This window comes from Sus scrofa, chromosome 6, assembly GCF_054392235.1.
Source record: "Sus scrofa isolate SSC_HxYL_T2T_F1_AM1 chromosome 6, Sscrofa_HxYL_maternal_Yorkshire_Landrace_v2.0, whole genome shotgun sequence".
Lineage (NCBI taxonomy): Eukaryota > Metazoa > Chordata > Mammalia > Artiodactyla > Suidae > Sus > Sus scrofa.
In genome coordinates this window covers 95,699,484-95,724,689 of record NC_139388.1, presented here as the reverse complement: position 1 = coordinate 95,724,689, position 25,206 = coordinate 95,699,484, and the positions used below count along the sequence as shown (strand labels likewise).

At 40.3% G+C, this 25,206-nt stretch overlaps 2 protein-coding genes across 24 annotated transcripts in view; both read left to right on the top strand.

Annotated features, from left to right (window-relative positions):
• Positions 1 to 18,501, top strand: part of ZMYM6 (zinc finger MYM-type containing 6) — a 53,897-nt gene extending 35,396 nt beyond the window's left edge. For 12 of the 23 annotated variants that reach the window (XM_084963847.1, XM_021095884.2, XM_021095885.2 and 9 more), the window contains 4 exons: positions 106 to 253; positions 1,479 to 1,613; positions 2,323 to 2,363; positions 9,935 to 11,643. In XM_084963847.1, coding sequence (XP_084819973.1) covers positions 106 to 253; positions 1,479 to 1,613; positions 2,323 to 2,363; positions 9,935 to 10,120 — 510 coding nt within the window. In that variant the 3' untranslated portion in view covers positions 10,121 to 11,643. Of the gene's footprint in view, positions 1 to 105; positions 254 to 1,478; positions 1,614 to 2,322; positions 2,364 to 9,934; positions 11,644 to 14,189; positions 14,335 to 16,578 lie in introns of those variants that run through there. The other 11 variants (XM_084963837.1, XM_021095879.2, XM_084963838.1 and 8 more) reach the window with 1 other exon arrangement.
• A 1,509-nt stretch (positions 18,502 to 20,010) lies between these two features.
• Positions 20,011 to 23,156, top strand: TMEM35B (transmembrane protein 35B). The gene is made up of 3 exons (XM_021095886.2): positions 20,011 to 20,133; positions 21,432 to 21,612; positions 22,596 to 23,156. Exons 1-3 carry the CDS (start codon positions 20,026 to 20,028, stop codon positions 22,691 to 22,693), a joined length of 387 nt encoding a protein of 128 aa, XP_020951545.1. The 5' UTR covers positions 20,011 to 20,025; the 3' UTR covers positions 22,694 to 23,156.
• The last annotated feature ends 2,050 nt before the right edge of the window (positions 23,157 to 25,206 follow it).

Below are 25,206 nucleotides of genomic sequence, written 5' to 3'. Positions count from 1 at the left end.
ACTCATATGTCCTGTTTTTATAGTTCCTTCATGTCTTAGGGTTAATGATTTTTTTTTCATTGTTTTATAGTTTTAAGCCTCTCCTGTTTTACGTTTCTTTCTCAGATGGCTAAGTGTGATGGCTGCAAACGGCAGGGTAAGCTAAGTGAATCCATAAAATGGCGAGGAAACATCAAACATTTCTGTAACCTATTTTGTGTCTTGGAATTTTGTCATCAACAAGTTATGAATGACCCTCTTTCACAAAACAAAGGTAAAGTTAAACTTGGCTAATGGGATCTTTGTATCAGTACACACAGTTGTAAATAATATAATAAAAACAAAATTCCACTGGATTCAGATAGCCTGAATTTCCTTCACTGTCCCTGTAAGAATCCTTAAAGATTGTCCTTGAGGGAAAATTAATCCTGATGCTTTTTGCTACCAAAATGAAACACACTGAGGAATTATTAAATATGTAAGCACTAATTTTGTAGGAAAATTAGATTTGACTGCTTTTGATTAAATTTATCAGTACCCAGATAACTTACATTAAGGGATATATGCTATTTAGTTAATACACTAAATAAATATAAATAAAAAATAAATAAAAATAAAATAAAAAATCAGGGCAAACAAAGGAAGAGGATATAAATATGTTAATATAGTTGTTGTGACTGACGTAAGATTTGATCCAGAGCTTGCTTGTAGCCAAGGAAGAAAGAACAACACATTAATTATATCAGAAAAAATAAAGTAGACCAGTTCTTCATGGGTATCGAAGTTTTTCTGGCTAAGAATAAAATAATTTTGCAAGTAGGACAGCTAATGCGGTTAAAATAACCAGATGAATAGATATGCAGTATGTTCTTAAAGTAGCTCTCAAAAGTAGCACTTCTCTGAGTCTAAAAACATTTGATTTTATGTTCTCTCATCAAAGCCTGGAGTGCTGCTGAATTGACAGAGTTTGCATGCTTTGGCCTTACAGTCTGGCCTTTGTCCACCGTTGTCATCTTATTATTCATTATTTTAATCACCTGTGCCTTGTGCTAATCTTTTGTGTTCTCATCCATTCCCTAAGATCAGTCTGGGTTGTAGTAGAATTTTCATCCTATAAGGTGGGTTGACAAAATCAGTATTCCGTTGTGGATGGATAGCTACCTCACCAACTTATTTATAAAAATTATCATGTTAAATTTTTATTTGGGTCAAGCTTAGGGATAGGAATTTTAATATTCACTAATAGAAAAGTCCAGTTAATCTTAAAGTTGATAACTGTGTTTTTAACATAATATCATTTGAAGTTTATAACTTTAGAGAATCAGGCACCATTTGAGTCCTGATGAACTCTAATCTGAACACAATCACTCAACCCAGCATTATACAGAGTTAGTTATTTGCATTGCATCTTGAAACTCAGTTGTTAAACAAGGTTTTGTGTGTGTGTTTGTGATCCTTTTGTTTATACTAGGTCTTACCTTTTTGTTTATTTTAATTAGTAAACATCTCCAAGGCTCAGACTGCTTCAGTGAAGCTCCTGTCTTCAAGGACAAGTACAACACCAGTTATAACCAATGTGGTGTCGTTGGCAAAAATATCTCCTGCCCAGCTCCCAGGGAACGGTGTTTTAAAAGGTATGATGGGAGTTCCCGTCGGGGCGCAGTGGTTAACGAATCCGACTAGGAACCATGAGGTTGCAGGTTCGATCCCTGCCCTTGCTCAGTGGGTTGAGGATCTAGCATTGCCGTGAGCTATGGTGTAGGCTGCAGACATGGCTCAGATCCCACGCTGCTGTAGCTGTGGTGTAGGCTGGCAGCTATAGCTCTGATTGGACCCCTAGCCTGGGAACCTCCATATGCCGTGGGAGTGGCCCAAGAAATGGCAAAAAGACCAAAAAAAAATTATGAAGGAGCATGATAATGTGAGAAAAAAGAGTGTATACATGTATGTGTAACTGGGTCGCCATGCTCTTCAGTAGAAAAAAAAATGTATTGGGGAAATAACGATTACAATTTTAAAAAATACTGAAACAAATAATAGGGCAAATTAAAGTTGTCTGAAAAAAAAATAAAAGGTATGGCTTAGGGTAGCATGCGTGGGGAAGGAAGTGTCGTGTATAGTTTATTTTTGTATTTTTGAAAGAACCGAAATGATTTTTAATAGTGCTGCCTTTACCATCAGAGATTCTAATACAGTAGGATGAGATCGGGTCCCAGTAGTCCCTGCCTTTACCAAGCACCCCAGGCGATATTGCTGCCAAAGGTCCTGGTACCATTTTTTGAGAAATTCTGGACTAGACAATAGTATTCTAGGGATAATAATGTATGTTTTAATTTATAACAGGTGCAGTTACTACTAAAGAGGCAGCAAAGATCATTGAAGATGTAAGTTTTATTATTAATTATTTTCCTGATCACTGCTCCTTGGGTTTAGCTTCATTTTGGATATAGCCTTCTAATATATATATGAGTACATTTCTATTTGTTGCTTAGTCTTTTTAAAAAGTAGAATAATGTATTATGCACTAATTTTTGTTTTTGAATCTTAAAGTTAGATCATTAATAAGAATGTATTCCTGATTTATTTTATCATTTGTGTTCTGGCCCCTTAGTTTCTTTAAGTACTTGTTAATTCCATCTGGTTGCTTATTTTTCTCTTTTACTACACTTGAGTATTTTTCTTTTAGATTAGGTCTCTTGAAAACTTCAGTATATTGTTGTTTTATGCATCTTTGAATTACGTGAGGCTGAAAATAGTGCAAAGTAAAAATACATTTAAGTTCCCACTTTATTGTGAAACTTCCCAAAATTAAAAAATAATTTTTAAAGAAATGTATAATTTCAAATATGCTAGGCTGAAAGAATTGCAAACTATGTCATTGTTGTCCTGTGTCAACCTCACTTTGGCAGGAAAACAAAGTTGCCATCATCCCTTATCAGTATCACACAAACCTAATATGTCAGATCTTTGGTTAAGGTTTTTAGTGACTCTTGTGTTGCTCTCTTAACATTTGCTCTTGATACTTTTAAAAATCATTTTAAAAAATATAATAATGTCATTCAGGTTCATTAAATGGTGGTGCTATACTAAAAAGTGTGCTGAAAATGTCATAAATTTGGAGCAGAAGTTAGATGTGATAAAACTGTGAAGAAGGCCAGACCATTGCTATGGTATCTCATGCTGTTAATTTAGGAGAGTGCACCCTGCGGTGTGTTAGAGATAATGCTCCCAAAACCCGAAAGCGGTATATCCTTTAGTTCACGAAATTATATTATAGCCAGGCAAGGATAATGGAATAAGTGGAAAAAATCCTGGCAACACAGCTGCAAGATCAGTGCTGCATAATGCACCCCTAAGGCCAAGCTATCATCTGTGCTAAGGCACGAAGTATTTTTGATGATTTGAAAGGAGGTGACACAGAGACAAAAAGGTTTACTACAAGTCACGGCTGGCTTTCCAGTTTTAAAGCCCACCAAGGTTTTAAGAATATAAAGATGAGCAGGCAAGCTATATCTCCTAATGCTGAAGCTATCAAAACATTTTCAACTTTACCAGAATTTAAAGAGGCTTTAACTTGGAAGACACCATAACATCTGCTAATACAGAAGCTTTGAAAATGGTAAAGAAGGTAAATTTGTGCAAGGCTGACGAAAGGGATATTGAAATTTTGCTTGGGTTGTTGCCCAGGGATTAATAAAGGAAGACTTGCTAGAATTAGAAAAGCAAAGGCAGCAGGAAGAGGGCCCCAGCAGTTAGCCTGGCCCTTCAAGTACATTAATTAGCAGTAAAGTGACTGGCGTAGACTTTTGACCATATTTCAGTAACAGTTGCCGTTTTTGAAGATGATTCAAATGTGGATTGCAGTTCCATGGTGGCAAGGTGAAAGATGGACAGTATGTCTGCATATCAAGAAAACCTCAGTGAAAACAATGAGAAGAAAACCAAACCACATTAGATTCATTCTTTAGCCAAATCCTTCTAGGGAATCAGACCAACCTTCACCATAATGCGGAGAGATAATTTATCTTACCTAATTTAATATCTTTTAACTCTCCCATTTATTAGTGTTGTTGGAAGATGATAACGATTGGGTCTACTTAATTATTTTCAGGCAGTATACCACATTAATAAATGAACTATCATTAAGTTAATTTTGTATTTATTATATATTGTACATTAAATTACTTTTTAAAATTACATGATTAATAAATCATTTTGTTCTAGAACAATTTTGTTAACTTCCTAATTGTATAATGAATTGTTATTAATGTATCTTATATTAATAAGTATTATTAATATATATTATAAAATATCCTATGTTGGTTGTAGATTTATGTACTCTGATAAGGCAGCCCTCCTCTTTATGTGTATGAGACAGTGAGTCTTAAATTATGTTAGTTTTAAATTATTCAGAATTTTCAGGAACATACCCCTCATATTAAATGTGACTGCCCTGTATATGTTTTCCTTATGTGAAGTCAGTACTTTGTAATTCACCAATCATTTAAACTTATCTTATGGAGTAGCTCTGATAAATATTTTGAGTCTGGTGTATAAAAACTATAATAATAAATGATGTAGTTATTATGATTTTTTTAAAAAAACTGACAGTTTTAGAATCTTTTCTTTGTTTCTCAAAGACTTCAGTCTGAAACTCCATCAGATTATTTAAATGGTCATAAATTGGAAGGAAAGGTGATATATAGGAAAGGGCAAAGAAAATATACTGCAAATGTGAGTAGACTTTTCTGTAAAGCTTTGAAGGGTAAATATTTAGACTTTGCAGGCCAAACAGTCTCTTACAACTCCTCACCTCTGCCGTTGCAGTGCAGAAGTAGCTGTGGACAGTACATAAATGAATGGCTGTGTTCCAGTAAAACTTTATTTACAAAAACAAGTGGTAGGCACATGAGCCATACTTTGCCAACTCCTGCTCCTCTGTATTCCCACCATCCATAGTTGACCATTGATAGATTTGGCTTATTTGCTCACATTTCTTTTTCTTCTACCCTCCTTTTTTCCCCAAATGAATCACTACCTTCAGTCCCTTTCACATACCTAGATGCAACTACTGTTAGAGTTTGATGTGTGTCCTTTGAGAATATTTTTAATCTTTCACATTGGAAAATAATGTTGAAAAATATCCATGTGAGGAGTTCCCACTGTGGTGCTGTGGCTTAAGAATTTGACTGTGGTGGCTCAGGTCACTGGGGAGGCATGGGTTCCATCCCCAGCCTGGTGCAGAGGGTTAAGGATCCAGTGGTGCTGTAGCTGTGGTGTAGGTTGCAGGTGTGACTCAGATGCAATCCTTGGGCCAGAAATTTCTATTGCTGCGAGTGCAGCCCCCCCCGCCAAATCCCTGTGATAGGTTGTGGTACATTCCTATTGCTGCTGTGTAACATTGTGTTGTATATAGTTCCACACTTTATCATTCCCCTGTTGATGAAAATTAGTATTGCTTCCAGTTTTTTGCTAATAAAAACCTCTGCTACAGTGAACATCCTTTTTTATATCTCCTTGTGCATGTGCACAAGGGTTTGTCTAGTGTGTAGACATGGAAGAGTGAAATTTGGGGGACAACACATATTTGCATTTTTAGTTTTCAAATTTCCCTATAGAGTGCCTATTCCAGTTTTTATTCCTATCAGCAGTTTATTTTTGTACCTATTTCCTACAGCCTTACTATCATTTGATGTTGTGAAATTTAGATTTTTTTTTTTCCAATTTGTTTAGTAATATCTTGTGGTCTTATTTTGCATGTCACTGATTGCTGGTGAGTTTGTTTATATTTCTGTTTTTGAACATTTGAATTTTCTGTTCTTTGAATTTACTAGTTTTAATTTTCTCCATTTTTGTGTTTAATTGCCTTTTCATATTCATTTATAGGGTTTCTTTGTGTATTCTGGATTTGCCTCTCTTTCCACTCATCAATTTTTTTTTTGGCCCAAATCTGCAGCATATGGGAGTTACCAGGCTAGCGGTCTAATCGGAGATGCAACTGCCAGCTCCACTCATCATTTTTATCAACACAAAGACATGCAGTAATATTTCCTACCAGAAAAAAAAAAAATTCTTTAACACCATGGCCTTTCAGCTTCTGTCCCATTTCTCAGCTCTCTGTTTTGGAAAAACTCCTCTAAGTGTGGCTACTACATGCCGCCTCCATTTCCTTATCTGTTATCCTCCCATTATCTCACTCTAGTCAGGTTTTATCTGCACTGCTCCACTGAAACTGTTCTTTTCAAGGTTGTCATCTGTCTTTATTTTGCCAAATCCAGTGGTCAATTTTCATTTCTCATTCTACTCATCCTTTCAGTAATATTTGATGCAGTTGATCTCTCCTTTCTTCCTTGAAATAGCTTCTTCAACTTCCAGGTCATCATACCTGTGTCTTTTGTCAATCTGCATTTCTTTGTAGGGGACTTATTGAGTCCTGTGGTTTTAAACTGCCTAGATGGTGGCAGGTTACCAGATTTATTCATCTTGCTTTGACCTCTGAACTCCAGGTTCATATATCCATCCAACTGCCTACTTGACATTTACGCTTAGATGATTAATAGCCATCTCAAATAATATGTCAAAAGCAGAACCCCTTTATTTCCCCAACACTTACTTTCCAGATTTCCTTATTTCTTGTCACTTCCACTGCTACCTCCTTAGTCTGAGCCACCATCATCTTTCTTCTGGATTATTGCAATGACCTACTTGTCTTCCTGCTTTCTTTCTTGCCCTTTGCAGCTTTTTTTTTTTTCCTCCACCCTTTTGCCAGAATGATCATCTTAAAACACAAATCAGATTATGTCACTCCAGTGCCTTAAAAACCTTCAATGAAATTCTGAAAAAGAATAATGAGAAGAGCTAGTTTCCAAAATTATAGGATAACAACATTTTTATAAAGCTACATAGTTAAAACAGCAAGAAGTCATGGGTGTACAGACAACTCAAATAGAAAAGAATTCCAGAAATAGACATATATATATATATATATTTCAATATGTATGTGAATTTAGAAATAATAAAGGTAGCAGTTCAGATCAGTAGGAGAAATCTGGATTATTCAATAGTGTTGTGACAACTGGGTAGACATATGGAAGAAAAATACAATTGGATTTCTACCTCACAAGTTAAACCAAAATGATATCCAGATGGAGAAAAGATTTAAATTTTTAAGAAATAATAAAAGCACTAGAGAAAAGTATAGGAAAGAATTTTAATGCAGGAGTGAGGAAAGCTAAATATGTCACAGAACCCAAAAGTCATAAAAGATTTGTTAGGGAAATTCAACTACATTTTAGAGTCAAAAGATAACTCGAAAAGGAGTTCTTTGATGGCATAGTAGGTTAAAGACCTGACATTGTCACTGCTGTGGCTTGGGTTGCAGCTGTGATGTGGGTTTGATCCCTGGCCCAGGAAATTTTGTGTGCCAGAAGCAAAGCCTCCCCAACCCCGCCAAGACACATGAAAAAGTTGCAGTTTATCTCATAAGAGGCTAGGTCTTTTTTTGTTGTGTTTTTGTTTTTGCTTTTTAGTGCTGCGCTGGTGCCACATGAAAGTTCCCAGGCTAGGGTTGAATTGGAGCTGCATCTGCCAGTCTTTGCCACAACTGCAGCAAAGCCAGATCCAAGCCGAGCCTTCAACCTACACTGCAGCTCATGGTAATGCTGGATCCCTAACCCACTGAGCGGGGCCAGGAATTGAACTGGCATCCTCATGGATACTAGTCAGGTTCATAACCCACTGAGCCACAATGGGAACTCCCATAAAAGTCTGGTTTTTTAATATGTAAAGAGTTTCTGTGAATCAATAAAGAGATCCAACACTCATTGGGAATATGGGTAAAAATATGATTCATCAGCTTACAGACTAGGAAATAAAAATAATTCTTATACATATACAAACATTCAACTTCAGGATTAGAGAAATGCCATTTAGAATTAGTTTTTTTTCAGATGGAAAAGTTTAAAATGATAGATAACACTTTTAAGGCATTTTTACATATTGTCAGTAGTACAGAGGACATTTTAATAAAACTTGTTAAAATTTAAAATGTAACTACTGTTTTACCCTGGAACCCCAGTTTTCAGAATTTATCCTTCAGGAGTTCCCTGGTGGTGAATTTGGTTAAGAATCTTGTATTGTCACTGCTGTGGCCTGAGTCGCTGCTATGGCATGGGTTTGATCCCTATTCTGGAAATTTCCACATGCTGCAGACATAGCCCCCCCCAAAAGAAAAATTTATCCTTGAGATATATTTTACGTATTTATGGAATGATGTACGAGGATAATAATTGCAACATTGTTGGTTGTAGCAAAAGCCTAAAAACATCCCGATTATTTTTATTTATTTATTTATTTATTTATTTTTTGTCTTTTTGCCATTTCTTGGGCCGCTCCTGCGGCATATGGAGGTTCCCAGGCTAGGGGTCTAATCAGGAGCTATAGCTGCCAGCCTACACCAGAGCCACAGCAACGCTGGATCCGAACCATGTCTGCGACCTACACCACAGCTCACAGCTAACCCACTGAGCAAGGGCAGGGATCGAACCCGCAACCTCATGGTTCCTAGTCGGATTCGTTAACCACTGCGCCACGACGGAAACTCCGACATCCTGATTCTTTCATCATTGGTCATAGCCATTGTGAGTTTATCCTGAGTTATTGTGCAAATAAGAAAACAGTAGCCCTGTGTGTACCCTCTCCAATCCTACACTTAGTCACCTGGCCACACTACACAGTGGCTCTGTTGTGACTATAGTTAAATATGCTATATCCCATAGTGGAATACTATGAAATACTATGAATACTATGAAATATGCTATATCCCATAGTGGAATACTATGAAATACTATGAAATTAAAAAGAATGTGGCAGATCTGTCTGTACAGACATAGAGTTATCTCATATATAAGTGAGAAAACACAAAACACATGCCTGTACATTTGTGTAGAATATCTCTGGGAGGCAGCCAATAAATAAATAATATTGATTACCTCTAAGGAGAATTCTAAGATGGGGAGATTTTAAGAGGAAGAATTAATTAATTTTTCATTGTTTACTATTCGAATCTTTAAGTTTTGTCACATGTTACCCACTCCAAAAACATGCATAGAATTTTTTTTTTTTTTTTTTTGGTCTTTTTAGAGCCACACCCAAGGAATATGGACATTTCCTGGCTAGGGGTCGAATTGGAGCTGTAGCTGCCAGACTGTGCCACAGCCACAGCAGCATGGGATCATTAACTGACTGGGTGAGGCCAGGGATTGAACCTGCGTCCTTATGGACACTAGTTCCCATGATGGGAAATCCACACATGGAATTTTTTAAAAGATATGAATAGATAGTTCACAGAATAGAAACTATAAATATATAAATAATGCTTAAACATGAAAAATATCTAAGCACACTACTGTTAAATAATTTTTCCCTTATTGAGAAATAGCAAAACAGTTTTATAATAATGTTTAGAGTATTGGGAAACAAACTCCCATACGTTGTAACATGCGGATTTTCATATACTTTGACCTGCCAAACAGCACTTATAAGGCCTTATCTAGTCCGTGTGCGAGGCAGTCCTGCAGATCTGTCGCTTGCTTCAGTAGTATCTGGCTGGAACGGACTCAGGGTCATCTCCTCTTCCAGCCTCTGATCAGCCTCCAACGTCTTTTCCAGTTGTAACCTTCAGAACCATTTTCTCAGCCATCCTCTGTCTCTAGGACCAGCCACCTTGGTCCTATTGCCAGTCAGCCAAGAACTCCCAGATTGGTCAAAATTACTCCACCAGGATGGAGGCTGCCATCAACGCCTGGTCAACCTGCATCTGCAGACCTCCTACACCTACCACTATGAGTATCTATTTCCACCATGATGGTGTGACTCTGGAGAGTGTGGGCCACTTCTTCTGAGAGTTGGTCTGTTGAAGATGTATAACCAGTGCAGTGGCCGTGTTCTTTTCCAGGGAGTCCGGAGACCATCCTGGGATAAGTGGGGTAAAACCCTGGATGCCATGAGAGCTGCCGTGGTTGTAGAGAAGACCCGGAACCAGGCCCTTTTGGATCTTCATACCCTGATTCCACTCGTGCAGATCCCTACCTCTGCGGTGTCCTGGAGCATCACTTCACAGATGAGGAGGCGAAACTCATGAAGAAGATGGACAATCCCCTGATAGATTCCGCAGGCTGGGCTAGGCGAGGATCTCTGTGAAGGCTCACCCTCAACTCAAGAAGGGCCAGGAGCTACCAGCCCAGCTGCCTTTGAGGAGCCCCTCTGGCATCTCCCTGGTGTCAGGGCTTCTACTAGAGCCTCTTCCTGCTGCCCCTGGAACCCTCGCCCAAGCCATGGACCAAATGGAAACAATAAAGCTTCTTGCAGGGGAGAAAAAAAAAGACCTTAGTCTGTAGATATACTGGCACATGTAGAAATCAATTTGTATGTAAAGATATTTATTGTAGCATTGTTTGTAATAGCAAAAGATTTGTAACATTTAAATGTTTAGTAGCATAGGTTAAGGATCTGGCATTGGCTTTGTCTCTGCCGTGCCAAGGGTTCGATCCCCAGCCCAGCACAGTTGATTAAGGATCCAGCATTGCCACAGCTGTGGCTTAGGTCTCAGCTGCAGCTCAGATTCAGTCCCTGGCCTGGGAACCTCCATATGCTGTGGGTGCAGGGAAAAAACAAATTTAGCAACAGAGACTTCAAATTATATACAGTACATTCAGTGTATAAAGCTATTACTAGGCAGCTTTGTATAAAGTTATATGAATATACCTCCAAGATAGTTTCCCAAGTGGCAAGGCAAGGTGCTAAAACTTGCTAATAATATGTTACCATGTGTAGTCAGAAGCAGCTTATTTAATTACATAGCCCATCTCTAGAAGGATGTATAAGAAACTGGGAGCACTGTGTTCAAGTTTGAGTCTGGATAGATGGCAGAGAGGTGTGGAAAACTTAATTCTCATGCATACACTTTCATACCTTTCAAATTATTACATCATTCAAAATTATTTCATCTATTACCTATTTAAAAAATAAATTTAAATACAGTACCCCCCCTTATCTGGAGGAGATACATTCCAAGACCCTCAGTGAATGCCTGATACCATGTATTGAACCCTATATATACTACATTTTTTCCTGAACATACATATCTATGATAAAGTTTAATTTATAGATTAGGCAGTAAGAGATTAACCACAAAAACAATAAAGTAGAACAAGTATATATAGAGTAGAACTCTTATAACTGTAATAAAAGTTATATGAATGTGATCTCTATCTCAAAATACCTGATGTACTGTATTCACCATTCTTGTGACATGAGATGATGCAGTGAGATGAAGTGAGTTGAATAACAGGCGTTGTGATGAAGTGTTAAGCTTTTCCCTTTGTACTTAAAGGATGCACTTTAGGGGTTTTCTTTGGCACATGTGAACTACCAGCATCACTGCCCTTGTGCTTTAGAGCCATTATTAAATAAAATAAGGGTTACTTGACCACAAGCACTGCAAGACCATGACAGTTGATCTGGTAACCAAGACGGCTGCTAAATGACTAAGGAGCATGATATGCTGGACAAAGGGATGATTCACTTCCGGGGCAGGACAGAATGAGAGTTTATCATGCTGTTGAGAGTGGCACATAATTTAAAACTTATAAATTGTTTATTCCTGAACTTTTCCATTTAATATTTTTGGACTGCAGTTGATCACAAGTAACTGAAACCGACCAAAGCAAAACCACAATGAGGAGCACTATTGTGCACTGTTTGGTGGTTTTCCACCACATTTAAAATATAATCCTATTATTATTTATTTATTTATTTATTAAAAACTAAGACCTTCCAGGTCCTGGAGTTCCTGTTGTGGTGCAGCAGAAATGAATCCGACTAGTATCCATGAGGATGTGGGTTTGATCCCTGGCCTTGCTCTGTGGGAAGGGGATATGGCGTTGCTGTGAGGTGTGGTGTGGGTCACAGATGCAGCTAGGATCCTGCATTGCTATGGCTGCAGTACAAGCCAGCAGCTGTAGCTACAACTCAACCCCTAGCCTGGGAACTTCCATATGCCTCAAGTTAGACCCTAAAAAGAAAACAAACAAAAACAAAAACAAAAAAACAACTTCTAGGTCCTGTACAATTTGGTTTCTGCCTACCTTTCCAAACTTAGCATTCTAGCCCCCTGCTTACTTTATTTCATCCTTGTTCTTGTTGATTTTCCTAAAGCATGCCACACTCTTTCCCACTTGGGGCCTTTGTGCCTCAGTTCCTCTGCCTGTGATCCTCTGACCTCAGGCGTTTGCAGGGCATACCCCCCCCCCCCGCCTTTTTGGTCTTTTTAGGGCTGCACCCAAGGTATATGGAGGTTCCCAGGCTAGGGGTTGAATTGGAGCTGTAGCTGCTGGCCTGAGCCACAGGAATGCAGGATACAAGTCTCAGCTGCGACCTACACCGCAGCACAAGGCAATGCCAGATCCTTTTTTTTTTTTTTTTTGTCTTTTTAGCTATTTCTTGGGCTGCTCCCGCGGCATATGGAGGTTCCCAGGCTAGGGGTCGAATCGGAGCTGTAGCTACCGGCCTACGCCAGAGCCACAGCAACGCGGGATCCGAGCCGCGTCTGCAACCTACACCACAGCTCACGGCAACGCCGGAATCTTGACCCACTGAGCAAGGGCAGGGATCGAACCCACAACCTCATGGTTCCTAGTCGGATTCGTTAACCACTGCGCCACGACGGGAACTCCACAATGCCAGATCCTTAACCCACTGAGCGAGGCCAGGGATCAAACCTGCGTCCTCATGGATCCTAGTTGTATTTGTTTTCGCTGAGCCACCACAGCAACTCTGCGAGGCATACCCTTTTGAATATTCAGAAGGTCTTTGCTCAGATATTTACTCCAAAGTTACCTCTCCTCTGAGCTGTCATTCTCCATTCCCTTATCCTGCTTTCTTTCTTTCATAGAGCCCTTATCACTACCTGGAATTACACATCTCGTATTCCTTTTACTTGTTTATATTCTGTGTCTCCTTCTCGAATGTAAGGCCCATAAAAGCAGGGCTTTGTCTCTGCCGTATCCTCAGGGCTTAAAACAGGGCCTGGCCTATAGTAAGCATTCAGTAAATGTTTATTGAATGAAAGAACATATTTTTACTATATTCTTCCACTCTGTTGCTTATCCTTCAACTTTAAAGACCTTTACAGAAGTTTTAGATTTCAAGGTAGTCAAATGTATCAGTCTTTTTACTTTATTTTTCACTCTTTTATATTTTATTTTAAGAGTGCTTTTCTGAGTTCTGGTTATTTGAAAATTGTCCATTGGGAAAAATAACAAAAATCAAAGGATTTCCCTTCATGGCGCAGCAGAAACCAATCTGACTAGGAACCATGACGTTGTGGGTTCCATCCCTGGCTCCGCTCAGTGGGTTAAGGATCCAGCGTTGCCATGAGCTGTGGTGTAAGTGTTGGATCCCGAGTTGCTGTGGCTGTGGCGTAGGCCGGCAGGTGTAGCTCCAATTCGACCCCTAGCCTGGGAACCTCCGTATGCCAAAGGAGTGGCCCAAAAAAAAAAGAAAGAAAGAAAAAGAGGAAAAGAAAATTATCTATTGAGTTTAAAGATTGTTTTTTTTTCATGTCGAGGTCTTTAATTGATATGGGATGTTTTTTACATAGAGGTTGGATCTAATTTTTCTAAATAGCCAATTGTCCTAATCAGCAAAGATTGTTTTCATTGTTTTGATTGTACTTATTTTAGACAGAGTACTTTAAAACTCAATAAATGGAACTGGGAAATTCCTCATGTGGCTCAGTGATAACGAGTCTGACAAGTTTCCTTGAGGATGCAGGTTTGATCCCTGGCCTGGCTCAGTGGGTTAAGGATCCAGCATTGCCGTGAGCTGTGGTATAAGTCGCAGACTCAGATCCTACATGGCTGTGGCCGTGGTATATGCCAGCAGCTGCAGCTCCAATTTGACCCCTAGCCAGGGAACTTCCATATATACCATGGGTTTGGCCCTAAAAAGCAAAAAAAAAAAAAGGAACTGATTACTGGTTTGAAGAATTAGGAATTAGAGGGTGTATTTTCCAAAGTGACTTTATTGTGCCACTCTTTCAGAAAATTATATTTCTCTTGATATGTGTCACCTTTCAATTGATTGCAGTTTAATCAGTGAGAAAGTACTAAAAGAATCTCTCTTTGGTTTCTGAATTTGTTTTTACCTAGGGAAGTATGAAGACAGATGCCATGAAACTTCTGTCTCCTCAGTCTTCGAGGCTTTTAAAGAACAAAGCCGTACTATGCAAACCCGTCACACAGACCAAGGCCACCTCTTGCAAACCACATATACAGCACAAGGAATGCCAGACAGGTATGTGTTGTGCTTTCCACATGTTGTAAGTTGTTTTCTGTTTTGTGTGTGTTTTTTTTTTTTTTTTAAGAGAGGAAAATAAAATTGACAATTTCTAAAATGTGAAAACATACATTAATTCTTGGATCATATTCTTTGAACATCTAATTGATTCCTGTTGTATTTATTGTCACTAGCACTAATAACTACTAATTTGAATTTGTATGCACACAAAGTACTATGTGTAGAGTGGCCAGGCATCTTCTGTATGTGTGCATTGCTTTTCAAATGTACAGACAAGCCGTTATAATCACTAAGATACAAATTTAAAAGCATCAGTGTTTTTTTTTTTTGGCCACATGCATGGCATGAGGAAGTTCCCAGGCTAGGGATTGACCTTGTGCCACAGCAGTGACAATGCTGGATCCTTTAACCATTAGGCCACCAAGGAACTCCAACAGCATTAGTGTTTTAACCTTGGTTCTTTTTTAAAACACTGAATTGATTTACTAAAAGTAAAACTGTATGAGGTGCTGGTGATCAGGAAGATTATTTGAATTCATAATAGAGAATATTGTACATTGTTTCCCCAATCCATGTTAACTGCTTTTAATCCCACTACCCTTATATTTTCAATTATTCTTACAGCCCACTCTGTCCAACATATAAATATTTATATATTTTTGGCTTCACCTGTGGCATGCAGAAGTTCCCAGGTCAGGGATCAAACCCATGCCATAGCAGTGACAATGGTGGGTCTTTAACTGCTAGGCCACCAAGGAACTCCTGATTTTTGTTTTTAATGATAACTTTACTTCACATAATATACTGTATTTAAAAGCTTAGTCTGTCAGCAACTAACCATAAGTTTTTATGTAGGATGGCTTTCTTTTGGTAGGAGTCAAGGAGAATTCTGTTTTCTTTCTTCAGTAAATTTGATTGTTTTACATGCTAATGATATAAAATGTATAAGGTGTATAATACGATACACTCTTTGTGTGCATGAATTTATATTAAATATACATTCACATGTGGAAAATAGTAAGGGATCTGTGGACATCTATATATGTGGGTATGGGTATGCTTACGCATTTTTTGAATTTCTAAATTAAATTTTAGGATGTATTCTATATACTCTTGTAAACTACTTTTTCTTTTGACACTGCACGAAAACATCATTTCACATCAGGGTATATTTAAATATACATTGAGATTCTTAATGGTTACATAGATTCAAATGTGTATAATGTATAGAAATACACAATGTATATCCATCCTTCTAAGGCTGGACATTTAGATTGCTTCGAGTTTTTTAATGTTATCAACAGTACTGAGTTAAGCCGTGTAAGTGGATCTTTCTCCACTTGTCTAATTATGTCCTTAGGATAAATCCTGGGTAGTAGAATTACTGATTCAAAAGCTCTCATAGATTTTTAAGGCTTAGATTTTGATGTGTAGTACAAAATTGCCTTCCTGAAAAGTTATATTAATTTATGCTCCAACCAGCAGTGTTTGAGAATATCCATTTCTCTACACCTTCAGTGACACTGGGTATTGAAACTAATAGCCACTTTTCCCCTCAACTTACTTTTGAAAACTTTCAAAATTCAGAAAGATTGAAAATGAACACCCTTGAATTAATATACACAATGAATAAAACCCGTCATCTAGATTCGCCAAATGTTAACTTTTTGCAACATTTTTTTCTCATCTTTTAAAAAGTAAAAGAGTTTATTCTTAATTTGGTGTGTTCTGTAGACATCAGCCCAAATTCCACTAATCTATTGAATATGTGGCATTGTTAGTACATGTACCACAGCGTACAGCTTCACTACAGTCGATGACTAAGCTTTGGTCAAAGGAGAAATTCAGTTTTCAGTAGCATCATGGAAGCATTATGGTTTGTGTTTAAACCTTAATTAGTATATGCTTGACAAATATAAATGGTAACAAAGTATAAATTTTAAATGTGCAGGGGACAGACATAAAGAACATTGCTCAGAGTTCCCTTCGTGGCTCGGCAGTTAATGATCCTGACTAGGATCCATGAGGATGCGGGTTTGATCCCTGGCCTCGCTCAGTGGCTTGGGGATCCGGCATTGCCATGGACTGTGGTGTAGGCCGGCAGCTGTGGCTCTGGTTCAACCCCTAGCCTGGAAACTTGCATATGCCATGGGTGTACCCCTAAAAAGCAAAAAAAAAAAAAAAAAAAAAAAAAAAATTGCTTCTTTTTGAAAATAACAGTGATTCAAATATTTCATTCAGATTTATCTATGCCTAATGAAAAAAATGATGCAGAACTTGATTCTCCACCTGCAAAGAAAAAAAGAATAGGTTTTTTCCAGACTTATGATGCAGAATATTTAAAAGTTGGTTTTATTATCTGTCCGGGATCAAAAGAAGGTTCACCAAGACCACAGTGTGTCATTTGTGGAGAAATTTTATCCAGTGAAAACATGAAGCCAGCAAATCTTTCTCATCATTTGAAGACAAAGCATTCAGAATTAGAAAACAAACCAGTAGATTTTTTTGAACAAAAGTCTCTTGAAATGGAATGTCAAAACAGTGCTTTGAAAAAGTGTTTACTAGTTGAAAAGTCACTTTTGAAAGCTTCGTATTTAATTGCTTTCCAAATTGCTGCCAGCAAAAAGCCATTTTCCATTGCTGAAGAATTAATTAAACCATATTTAGTAGAAATGTGTTCGGAAGTTTTGGGTTCCACTGCTGGAGACAAAATGAAAACCATTCCTCTTTCTAATAATACGATTGGACACAGGATTGATGAACTATCTGCAGACATTGAAGATCAGCTGATTCAAAAAGTCAGAGAATCAAAGTGGTTTGCCCTTCAGATAGATGAGTCATCAGAAATGTCAAATGCCGCCCTTCTTTTGTGCTATATTCGTTTCATTGATTATGGTTGTAGTGATATAAAAGAAGAATTATTATGTTGCATTGAAATGCCTTCTCAAATGACTGGTTTTGAAATATTTGAACTAATAAATAAATATATTGATAGTAAATCTCTGAATTGGAAACATTGTGTTGGTCTCTGTACAGATGGGGCTGCAAGCATGACTGGTAGGTGTTCTGGTTTAAGGGCAAAAATTCAAGAAGTTGCCATGAATACAGTGGCATTTACACACTGTTTTATTCACCGTGAACATTTAGCAGCAGCAAAGTTGTCTCCATGCTTACATGAAATTCTTTTGCAGTCAGCACAAATTTTAAGTTTTATAAAGAGCAATGCATTGAATTCACGGATGTTAACAATTTTGTGTGAAGAGATGGGGTCTGAGCACTTGAATTTACCACTTCATGCTGCAGTACGTTGGATATCGAGAGGGAGAATTTTAAAAAGATTATTTGAATTACGACATGAAATTGAAATATTTTTAAATCAAAAGCACTCAGATTTGGCTGAATATTTTTTTGATGAGGAATGGGTTGCAAAGTTGGCCTATTTATCAGATATTTTTTCACTTATAAATGAACTAAACTTAAGTCTCCAAGGAACTATGACCACTCTCTTCAGTTTGTATAATAAAATTGATATGCTTAAGGAAAAGTTAAAAATGTGGTTGAAGCGCACACAAGAGAATGATTATGATATGTTCCCTTCATTTTCTGAATTTTCAAACTCATCAGGCTTAAATATGAGAAGTATTTCAAGCATTATTTTTGAACACCTCGAAGGACTTTCTCAAATGTTCAATGACTGTTATCTACCTGAAGAAGACTTGCGTTCAGGAAATTTGTGGATAATTAATCCTTTTATGAACCATCAAAATAGTAATCTCACGGACTTTGAAGAAGAAAAACTAGCACAGTTATCTTCAGATTTAGGATTACAATCAATATTTAAATCAATGTCTGTAACTCAGTTTTGGATAAATGCAAAGGCAAGTTACCCAGAACTCCATGAAAAGGCAATGAAATTTTTATTGCCTTTTTCAACTATTTATTTATGTGATGCTACATTTTCAGCTTTGACTGAGTTAAAGCAAAGAAATCTGTTGGTTTCTGGCCCTGCCCTACGACTTGCAGTCACGTCTTTAATTCCGAGGATAGAGAAATTAGTCAAGGAAAAAGAATAGTAATGTGCATATTGCTTATTATCAAAGTCTATAATTTTGTGTTAAATTTTGTATGAGATAAATATCCTAAAATATAATTTCCTAATATGGATATGTGTTTTTGGTGATTTAATAAGTGTTTTAATAATTTTTCTTTTTGTTGAGGAATTTATATATGCATTTACAAATAACTATAATTTTAATAATCCAGGATAGAGAATTAGCTATTTTATTGATTGATCACATAATTTGGATTAGTGACAAAGATGTAGGTACTGACAGGCCCAGTTTATAATGTAATAGCTAGCACACCTGGACATTGAAACGGCTTGGCCTTTAGAAGCACATGGGACATTTCAGTCTTCAGCCAGCCAGCTACCTACCCAGCAAGTTGCAGGTAGGTAGAAAACGAAGTCCAAGCAGCCCTGCTAACAGGAAGTGGAAGCAGGGGAGAGTTTGAGACCCCTCTAAAGATCCTCTCTGGCTCTCTAGATCGGGGCTTGGCAAACCTTTTTCATAAAAGGCCAGGGTAGTGAATATATTAGGCTTTGTAGGCCGTAAGGTGAGAACACTCAGTTCTGTGTTTACAGCACAAAAGCAGCCAACTGCAGACTATATACAAATGAATGTGGCTGTCTTTCAATAAAACTACTTATTTATGACCACTGAAAAATGAATTACATGTAATTTTCATGTGTTATGAAAGCTTCCATAAAAATTTTTTATCATTGGAGTTCCCATCGTGGCTCAGCGGTTAATGAATCCGAGTAGGAACCATGAGGTTGAGGGTTCAGTCCCTGGCCTCGCTCAGTGGGTTAAGGATCCAGCATTGCTCCTCTTTGACCCCTAGCCTGGGAACCTCCATATTCCTAGGGAATGGCCCAAGAAATGGCAAAAAAAAAAAAAAAAATATATATATATATATATATAATTAAAAAATGTAAACAAATACATCGTTAGCTGGGGGAGGGGGAAGGAGTAAAAAAACCCAGAGAGCTGACCGAGTTTGTCGTATTGGTCATCTAGGTCTAGGTAGATCTCCAGGTAAGAACAGACGGGCCAGGAGTGGCCTGTAGGGTTTGTTCAACCAAAGCCTCTCTACTGACAAATTTAATTACTCGTTACTGATTTATTCCTAATAATTTTATAAATTTACTAATTTACAAATAACTCTTTTGAGTTCTTACATGTGCCAGGCATTGTGCTAGGCCTGCTCCAGGCTCAGATCGACATTATCCCCATTTACAGATGTAGACACTGAGGCCCACTGAAGTTAGGTGTTTTGATTATAACCGAACTCTTCTGCAAGCTGCGTCCAGGTACCCATGTTTGGTTCTACCCAGTCCATACTGGCTGGGAGACTGTCCCTGAATTCAGAGGGCCCGTTTAGTCAATTAAGAGCAAGTGAGCCTCGGTGTCCCCATCTGTGCAATGGGTGTCCCCGCCCAAGCTCCTTTTCCTCCCGCAGCCCGTGCTGGGTCAAAAGCGGGAGGCACCCGCCCAGTAAGGTGAGGACGGGAGGCTCTAGCGCAGATCTTCGGGCCGCCGCTGAGGGAGGACTCCTACGGGCGGCAGGGGGCGGGTTTGCGGCGGGGCCTGCCCGGGGGCGGGCGCCGTCTGGGAGGCCTGCGCGGCCATGGCGCTCCCGCTTGCAGCTCTGCGCGTCCTTCTGGGCGGCTTCTTCGCGCTCACGGGGACAGCAAAGCTCTCGGGGCAGATCTCCGCTCCGGTGTCGGAGCAGATGGTGAGCGGCGCGGCGTGGGCGGTTGGGCGGGGGGATCGGCCATGCGCGGCGGCGGCGGCGGCGGCGGGCTCTGCAACCCCGGCCGTGACCCCGGCGCCCTGCCAGCCCCGGCCCCGCGCCTCGCGGACCCGCCTGCTTTCAGGCCCGGGCTGGGAGAGAGCACCGGACCGCGACTTAGACGTGGGCCTCTTCCTGGGCAGTTCCTCTCTGGATTTTCCACAAGGGCGTTGGTGGCCTCAGGCAAATCTGGAACCCGAGCAGGACCCAGGGGGAGGGAGTGGGACCTGCTTGCCCGCCTTCGTTTGCTTCCATTCTTGGGAGGTTCATGAGGCAGGGGTTTTTTAACCCCCGCTTGGCAGGATAGGAAACCCGCTCTGAATGTGAAGTGTATCTGCTAAAGGTTGCAGGCCACTCTGGAAACAGGAACCAAATCCTGACTTTGAATCCAGAGAGGGAAGTGTAGAAGTTGCCCTTCAGCTTTCCGTCTAGTTGCACACTCTCAAGAAAGCTTTCCTGTCCTTATGTCTGTCAGTCTGTCCAGCCCCTCAGATAAGCCCCACTTCTAGGCCTGCCAGCCTCCCTCTCCCAGGCCTGGATTCTCCTCCTCCTTCTTGGCTTAGGGTGGTGGGTTGTTTGGGGAAGGACATCCTCAGAGCCAGACAGAGTTTTTTCCTTACAACCCTGGGTACAGGAGGTAGAGCTGAAATGGGGGAGCAGGAAAAGGTAGCCAACCTGAGGATTGAGATGTGGCCCAGGACAGAGTTTGACTCAGTGAGATGAGTCACTCTGACACCCTCAACTCCCCTTCTAGCAACTGACATGAGATCCAAGTCCCAGCATCTGATACTGAGTGAAATCTGTTTAAGGAACAACCTTCCCTTCCATCCCCTTCCTCATCTCCAAATATCCCCTGCATGCTAGCCTGAAGAGAAACCAGGCCAGGCAAGGAAGAGAAGCTGTGGCGTCCCAAAGGCCTTGGTCCTAGATGAGAAGGCCCAAGTCTCGCTTCCCCTTCCTGGGATTTGGGGCTGGGTTGTAACCTGGTGAGAAAATCAGTCCATCTCTGTACCACCATTCAGCCCTTCTTGGAGCATAAAGCCTATCCCTGATCCCAAAGCTCTGCTCCCTCGGGAGGCCCTGTCCTTTCCAGGCTGGCTGACTTCAGCCCTGGACTTGGCCTAGAGTAGTGACTTCTTTGCTAGGGGAGTCAAGGGCACTGGGACAGAGTGCCCCTGTGGAGCACCTGGGGAGTGGATCCTTGGTGACTGTGGCTGACAGGCATTCCCTGCCATCTCTAGAAAGCTCTGTTCGTGCAGTTCGCTGAGGTGTTTCCACTGAAGGTGTTCGGCTACCAGCCAGATCCCATGAGCTACCAAGTAGCTGTGGGCTGGCTGGAACTGCTGGCTGGGTTGCTGCTGGTCCTGGGCCCACCGATGCTGCAAGAGATCAGTAACTTGCTTTTGACTCTGCTCATGATGGGTAAGGGGGCTGCACCTGGGCTGGTGAAATGGGGACTTCTTGGGAAGGGTGACACAAAATTCTGGCTGTTCTCTTTACTGTTGCAATCCTTTTTCTCTGAAACCAGAAGCACTTCCTGCTCTATTGCAGTTTCCTGCTCTACTGCAGTTTCCAAGGCCTTCAGATTAGGACAGTTTCTTTTTAAACCTAATCTAACACTTTGTCAAATATACTTTGTCATCAATTCTATTGGCTGCATGGTATTTTCATTATAATATATTGTAAATTAAAAGCCCCTACCCCTTTCTTTTCACCTCTACCCTGAAATGAGGGGATGGAGTAGCAGCTGCCACTGGACTCATGTGTCTGGCAGGTGGGAACAGAGAGCAAGGAATCTGGGCCCCCTGAACAGAAAGGCAGAGAATTTCCCTGTGGCCGGCATTCCTAGAGGGCCCCCTCATAGCAACTCTGCCCACAGGAACTGCTGATGTACAAAGACAGCTGCTGCTTCGAAGGCTAGACATCTTCAGGCGCTTCCGTTTCCTCTGGCCTTAAGTCACTATTGCTTCTGCCACCACTGCCCTTCTTCCAGGCTTTCTTTCCATCTCTGTAGCTTCCCTCATTTCCAGATCTTTCCTGCACCTCCACCACCAACTCCTGGGCCTCCTTCCTTCCACTAGGATTGAGAAAGGAGAAGGATCAGGGAGAATTTGTTCCAAAATTCCCACCTACTCACCTACCTAACCTATTTGGTTGGATTGTTCCTGTTTCTTTCTTGCCAACTGAGAGGGGGCTACGTTCAAGAAACTTCTGATTTCTGGTTCTGCTTTCTCTGAGAGAGATGAATGCAGCTAGTTGAGGGTATTTGGGTATGTATGTGGGAGGGGAGTGTTCAAGAGAGGGCTTAAGCTGGAGTGGGTCAGCCTTGGCTGGAGGGCTCTGAGCCCCTGAATCTCCTGGGCACACCCAGGGGGGAGCCTCAGGGACCTCATTTTCCATTCTAGGGGCCATCTTCACTTTGGCATCTCTGAAAGAGTCACTGAACACCTGCATCCCAGCCATCATCTGCCTGGGGCTCCTGCTGCTGCTGGATATCTGCTAGCTCTTAGTCTAAACTAAAAAGATGTTCAGACCTACTAGGAAGAATTCTCCCAGTGAATTCAAGGACTCCTGGGAGTAGAGTGTCTCTTGCCTCTTCATGCCATGTCACTGTCAAAGCAGGAACATGGTGGAAGACAAGAGTGCCACCTCATTGCCAATACTACCAAGGTCGGCCAGTGTTGAAGTAGACATCTGGTCTACCTGGCCCTGCTTTCTCGCTTAGATGGTTACCGCTCTTTTTTGAGGGGTACGTGTTACACATTCCAGCATTCCTCATGTCATTTGAAAATAGTAAGTGTAAATCACCCAAAATTTTAATGCCCCAAGTAACTACTTTCAATTCCTTTGTGTAACTGTACCTTCCAACTTTTTTCTGTGCCTTTATTTAGATATTGTTTAATGAAAATGAGATTTTATATTTGACTTTATTACCTGCTTTTTAAACCTAATACATTGTAATACCATTCCATGTCTCTTTTCCCTCATTGATATTAATGGCTGTGTAGTAGTCCGTTGTAAGGATGTACCATAATGTATTTATACGAGTTCCCACTAAGGAACATTTGTACTGTTCCCGATTTTTTGCTGTTGTAAACCTCACAGTGAATCACCTTTGCATACTTATTTTCTTTCCCTAGAAGTGAGGGTGCTGGTTCAAAAAGCATGCACATTTTAAAGGTTTCTGTTACATGCTTAGAATGTCCCCATTGAGCATGGCGGAGTATTGAGTACATCTGCTTCTGCCTGTGTCCTTCTGAACCACATGAGGTTTTCCCTCCCGTTCCTTTTTATCTCATGCATTTTAGAATTGCAGGGGCTAACAAAGGTGGGCATCAAACTGTTGTTTTACAAGGCCTGAAACTGCCAGGGCACTCAGTGCAGTGCTCCTTGGACACCTACCTGGAGGCAGGAGACAGCCAACTCCAAGGGATGCTGTGTGTTAAAGCAGTGCTGGAAACCTGGGGTGAATCCCAGAGGTCCTAGACAGTTGTCAGAATGGTGTGTGTGTGTGTGTGTGTGTGTGTGTGTGTGTGTGTGTGTGTGTGACAATTCTCAGGGAAAGTGACCATGTTAGGGTACCTGCTATCACTTCACCAACCATCTTCACCTCAGTAGCAGTCTTTTGGGAGGTGATGTGCCTCCCATAAGAAACATAGTGAAGAAAAAAGAATTCTTTTGTTTTATGCAAATACACCAGCCACTAGCCTACGCATTGCTTTTTGGGGTAGGGACAGTGGCTTTTGGGAGCCCACAGGAGTGAAAGAATCTATGTATATTACTCCATTTCCTCTTTACTACGGAATGGGCATTTCTGCTCTGACACTTGAAACCTCAGTCAGGTTGGCACTCTTAGGGCTTCTTGTATCTGAAAGCACAGTGATGCAATCTATCTATAGTAAGTGTGTGTGTGTATATATATGTATGTATGTATATATATATTTATATATAGTAGCGTATGTATACTACATACACAGAGTATCAAAACAATAAGGACACTTTTAATCTCACATTAGAGGTCAAGAGATAACATAGCTTCATTTTCAATGAGTATTTTGGCTGCTTTATGTTGACATCAAGGACTGATATTCTTTCAGGTTTGTGCTCTGCTGCTTTTAATTTATTGACTACTGCCCTTGGGGTTACAAAATAGCTGCAGCAGCTCCAGACAGCACATTTGCACATAATATTCAAAGGTGAAAAGAGAGGGGAAATCTCTCTTAAAAGACCCTTAGGAGTTCCCGTCGTGGCACGGTGGTTAACGAATCCGACTAGGAACCACGAGGTTGCGGGTTTGATCCCTGGTCTTGCTCAGTGGGTTAAGGATCCGGCGTTGCTGTGAGCTGTGATGTAGGTTGCAGATGCGGCTCAGATCCCGCGTTGCTGTGGCTCTGGTGTAGGCCAGCGGCTACAGCTCCGATTGGACCCCTAGCCTGGGAACCTCCATATGCCGAAGGAGCGGCTCAAGAAAAGGCAAAAAGACAAAAAAAGACCCCTAGATTTCCCCCTCATATCCCACTGTGTAGAACTGTCACATTTCCATTCTTAGACCAGTCACTGGCAAGAAAAATGGGATTCCCAAGATGGACTTAGAATAGTTAAGATTTACCCACACTGGTCAAGTGGTCAGCAAAGAAGGGTAGATAGTGCTACTTACTAGCTTATTTGCAAAATATGGATAATAATGGCAAATATTTCATTAAGATTTGTGAAGATTTAGGAGTTAAAGTGCTTAAGTAATGCCTGGCACATAATAAATGCTCATCAGTAAATGCTATTAAATAGTGCTTGTCATTAAATAACTGTTTGTTCTCCAGATGAGAAAATGGATTCAGAAAACAAGTGCCTATATGTTACCTGAGGTTAGAATTAAGGCCTGACTGACTCCAGAACCCACACTTTCCAAAGCACCAGCTGCCAAAGTTGGAAGTGGGCAGGCATGGCACCCCTGCTCTCTTTACCTTGAAGGTAGATGGGGTGACTGAGCCAGTATGATTAAATCTGCACTACTTCACA

Excerpts from the sequence above, each read along its gene's own strand:
- TMEM35B (XM_021095886.2), top strand. The coding sequence starts at position 20,026 with ATGGCGCTCCCGCTTGCAGCTCTGCGCGTCCTTCTGGGCGGCTTCTTC. Across the intron at positions 20,134-21,431 it reads CTCCGGTGTCGGAGCAGATG|AAAGCTCTGTTCGTGCAGTT; the intron begins GTGAGCGGCGCG and ends TGCCATCTCTAG. Across the intron at positions 21,613-22,595 it reads TTTGACTCTGCTCATGATGG|GGGCCATCTTCACTTTGGCA; the intron begins GTAAGGGGGCTG and ends TTTCCATTCTAG.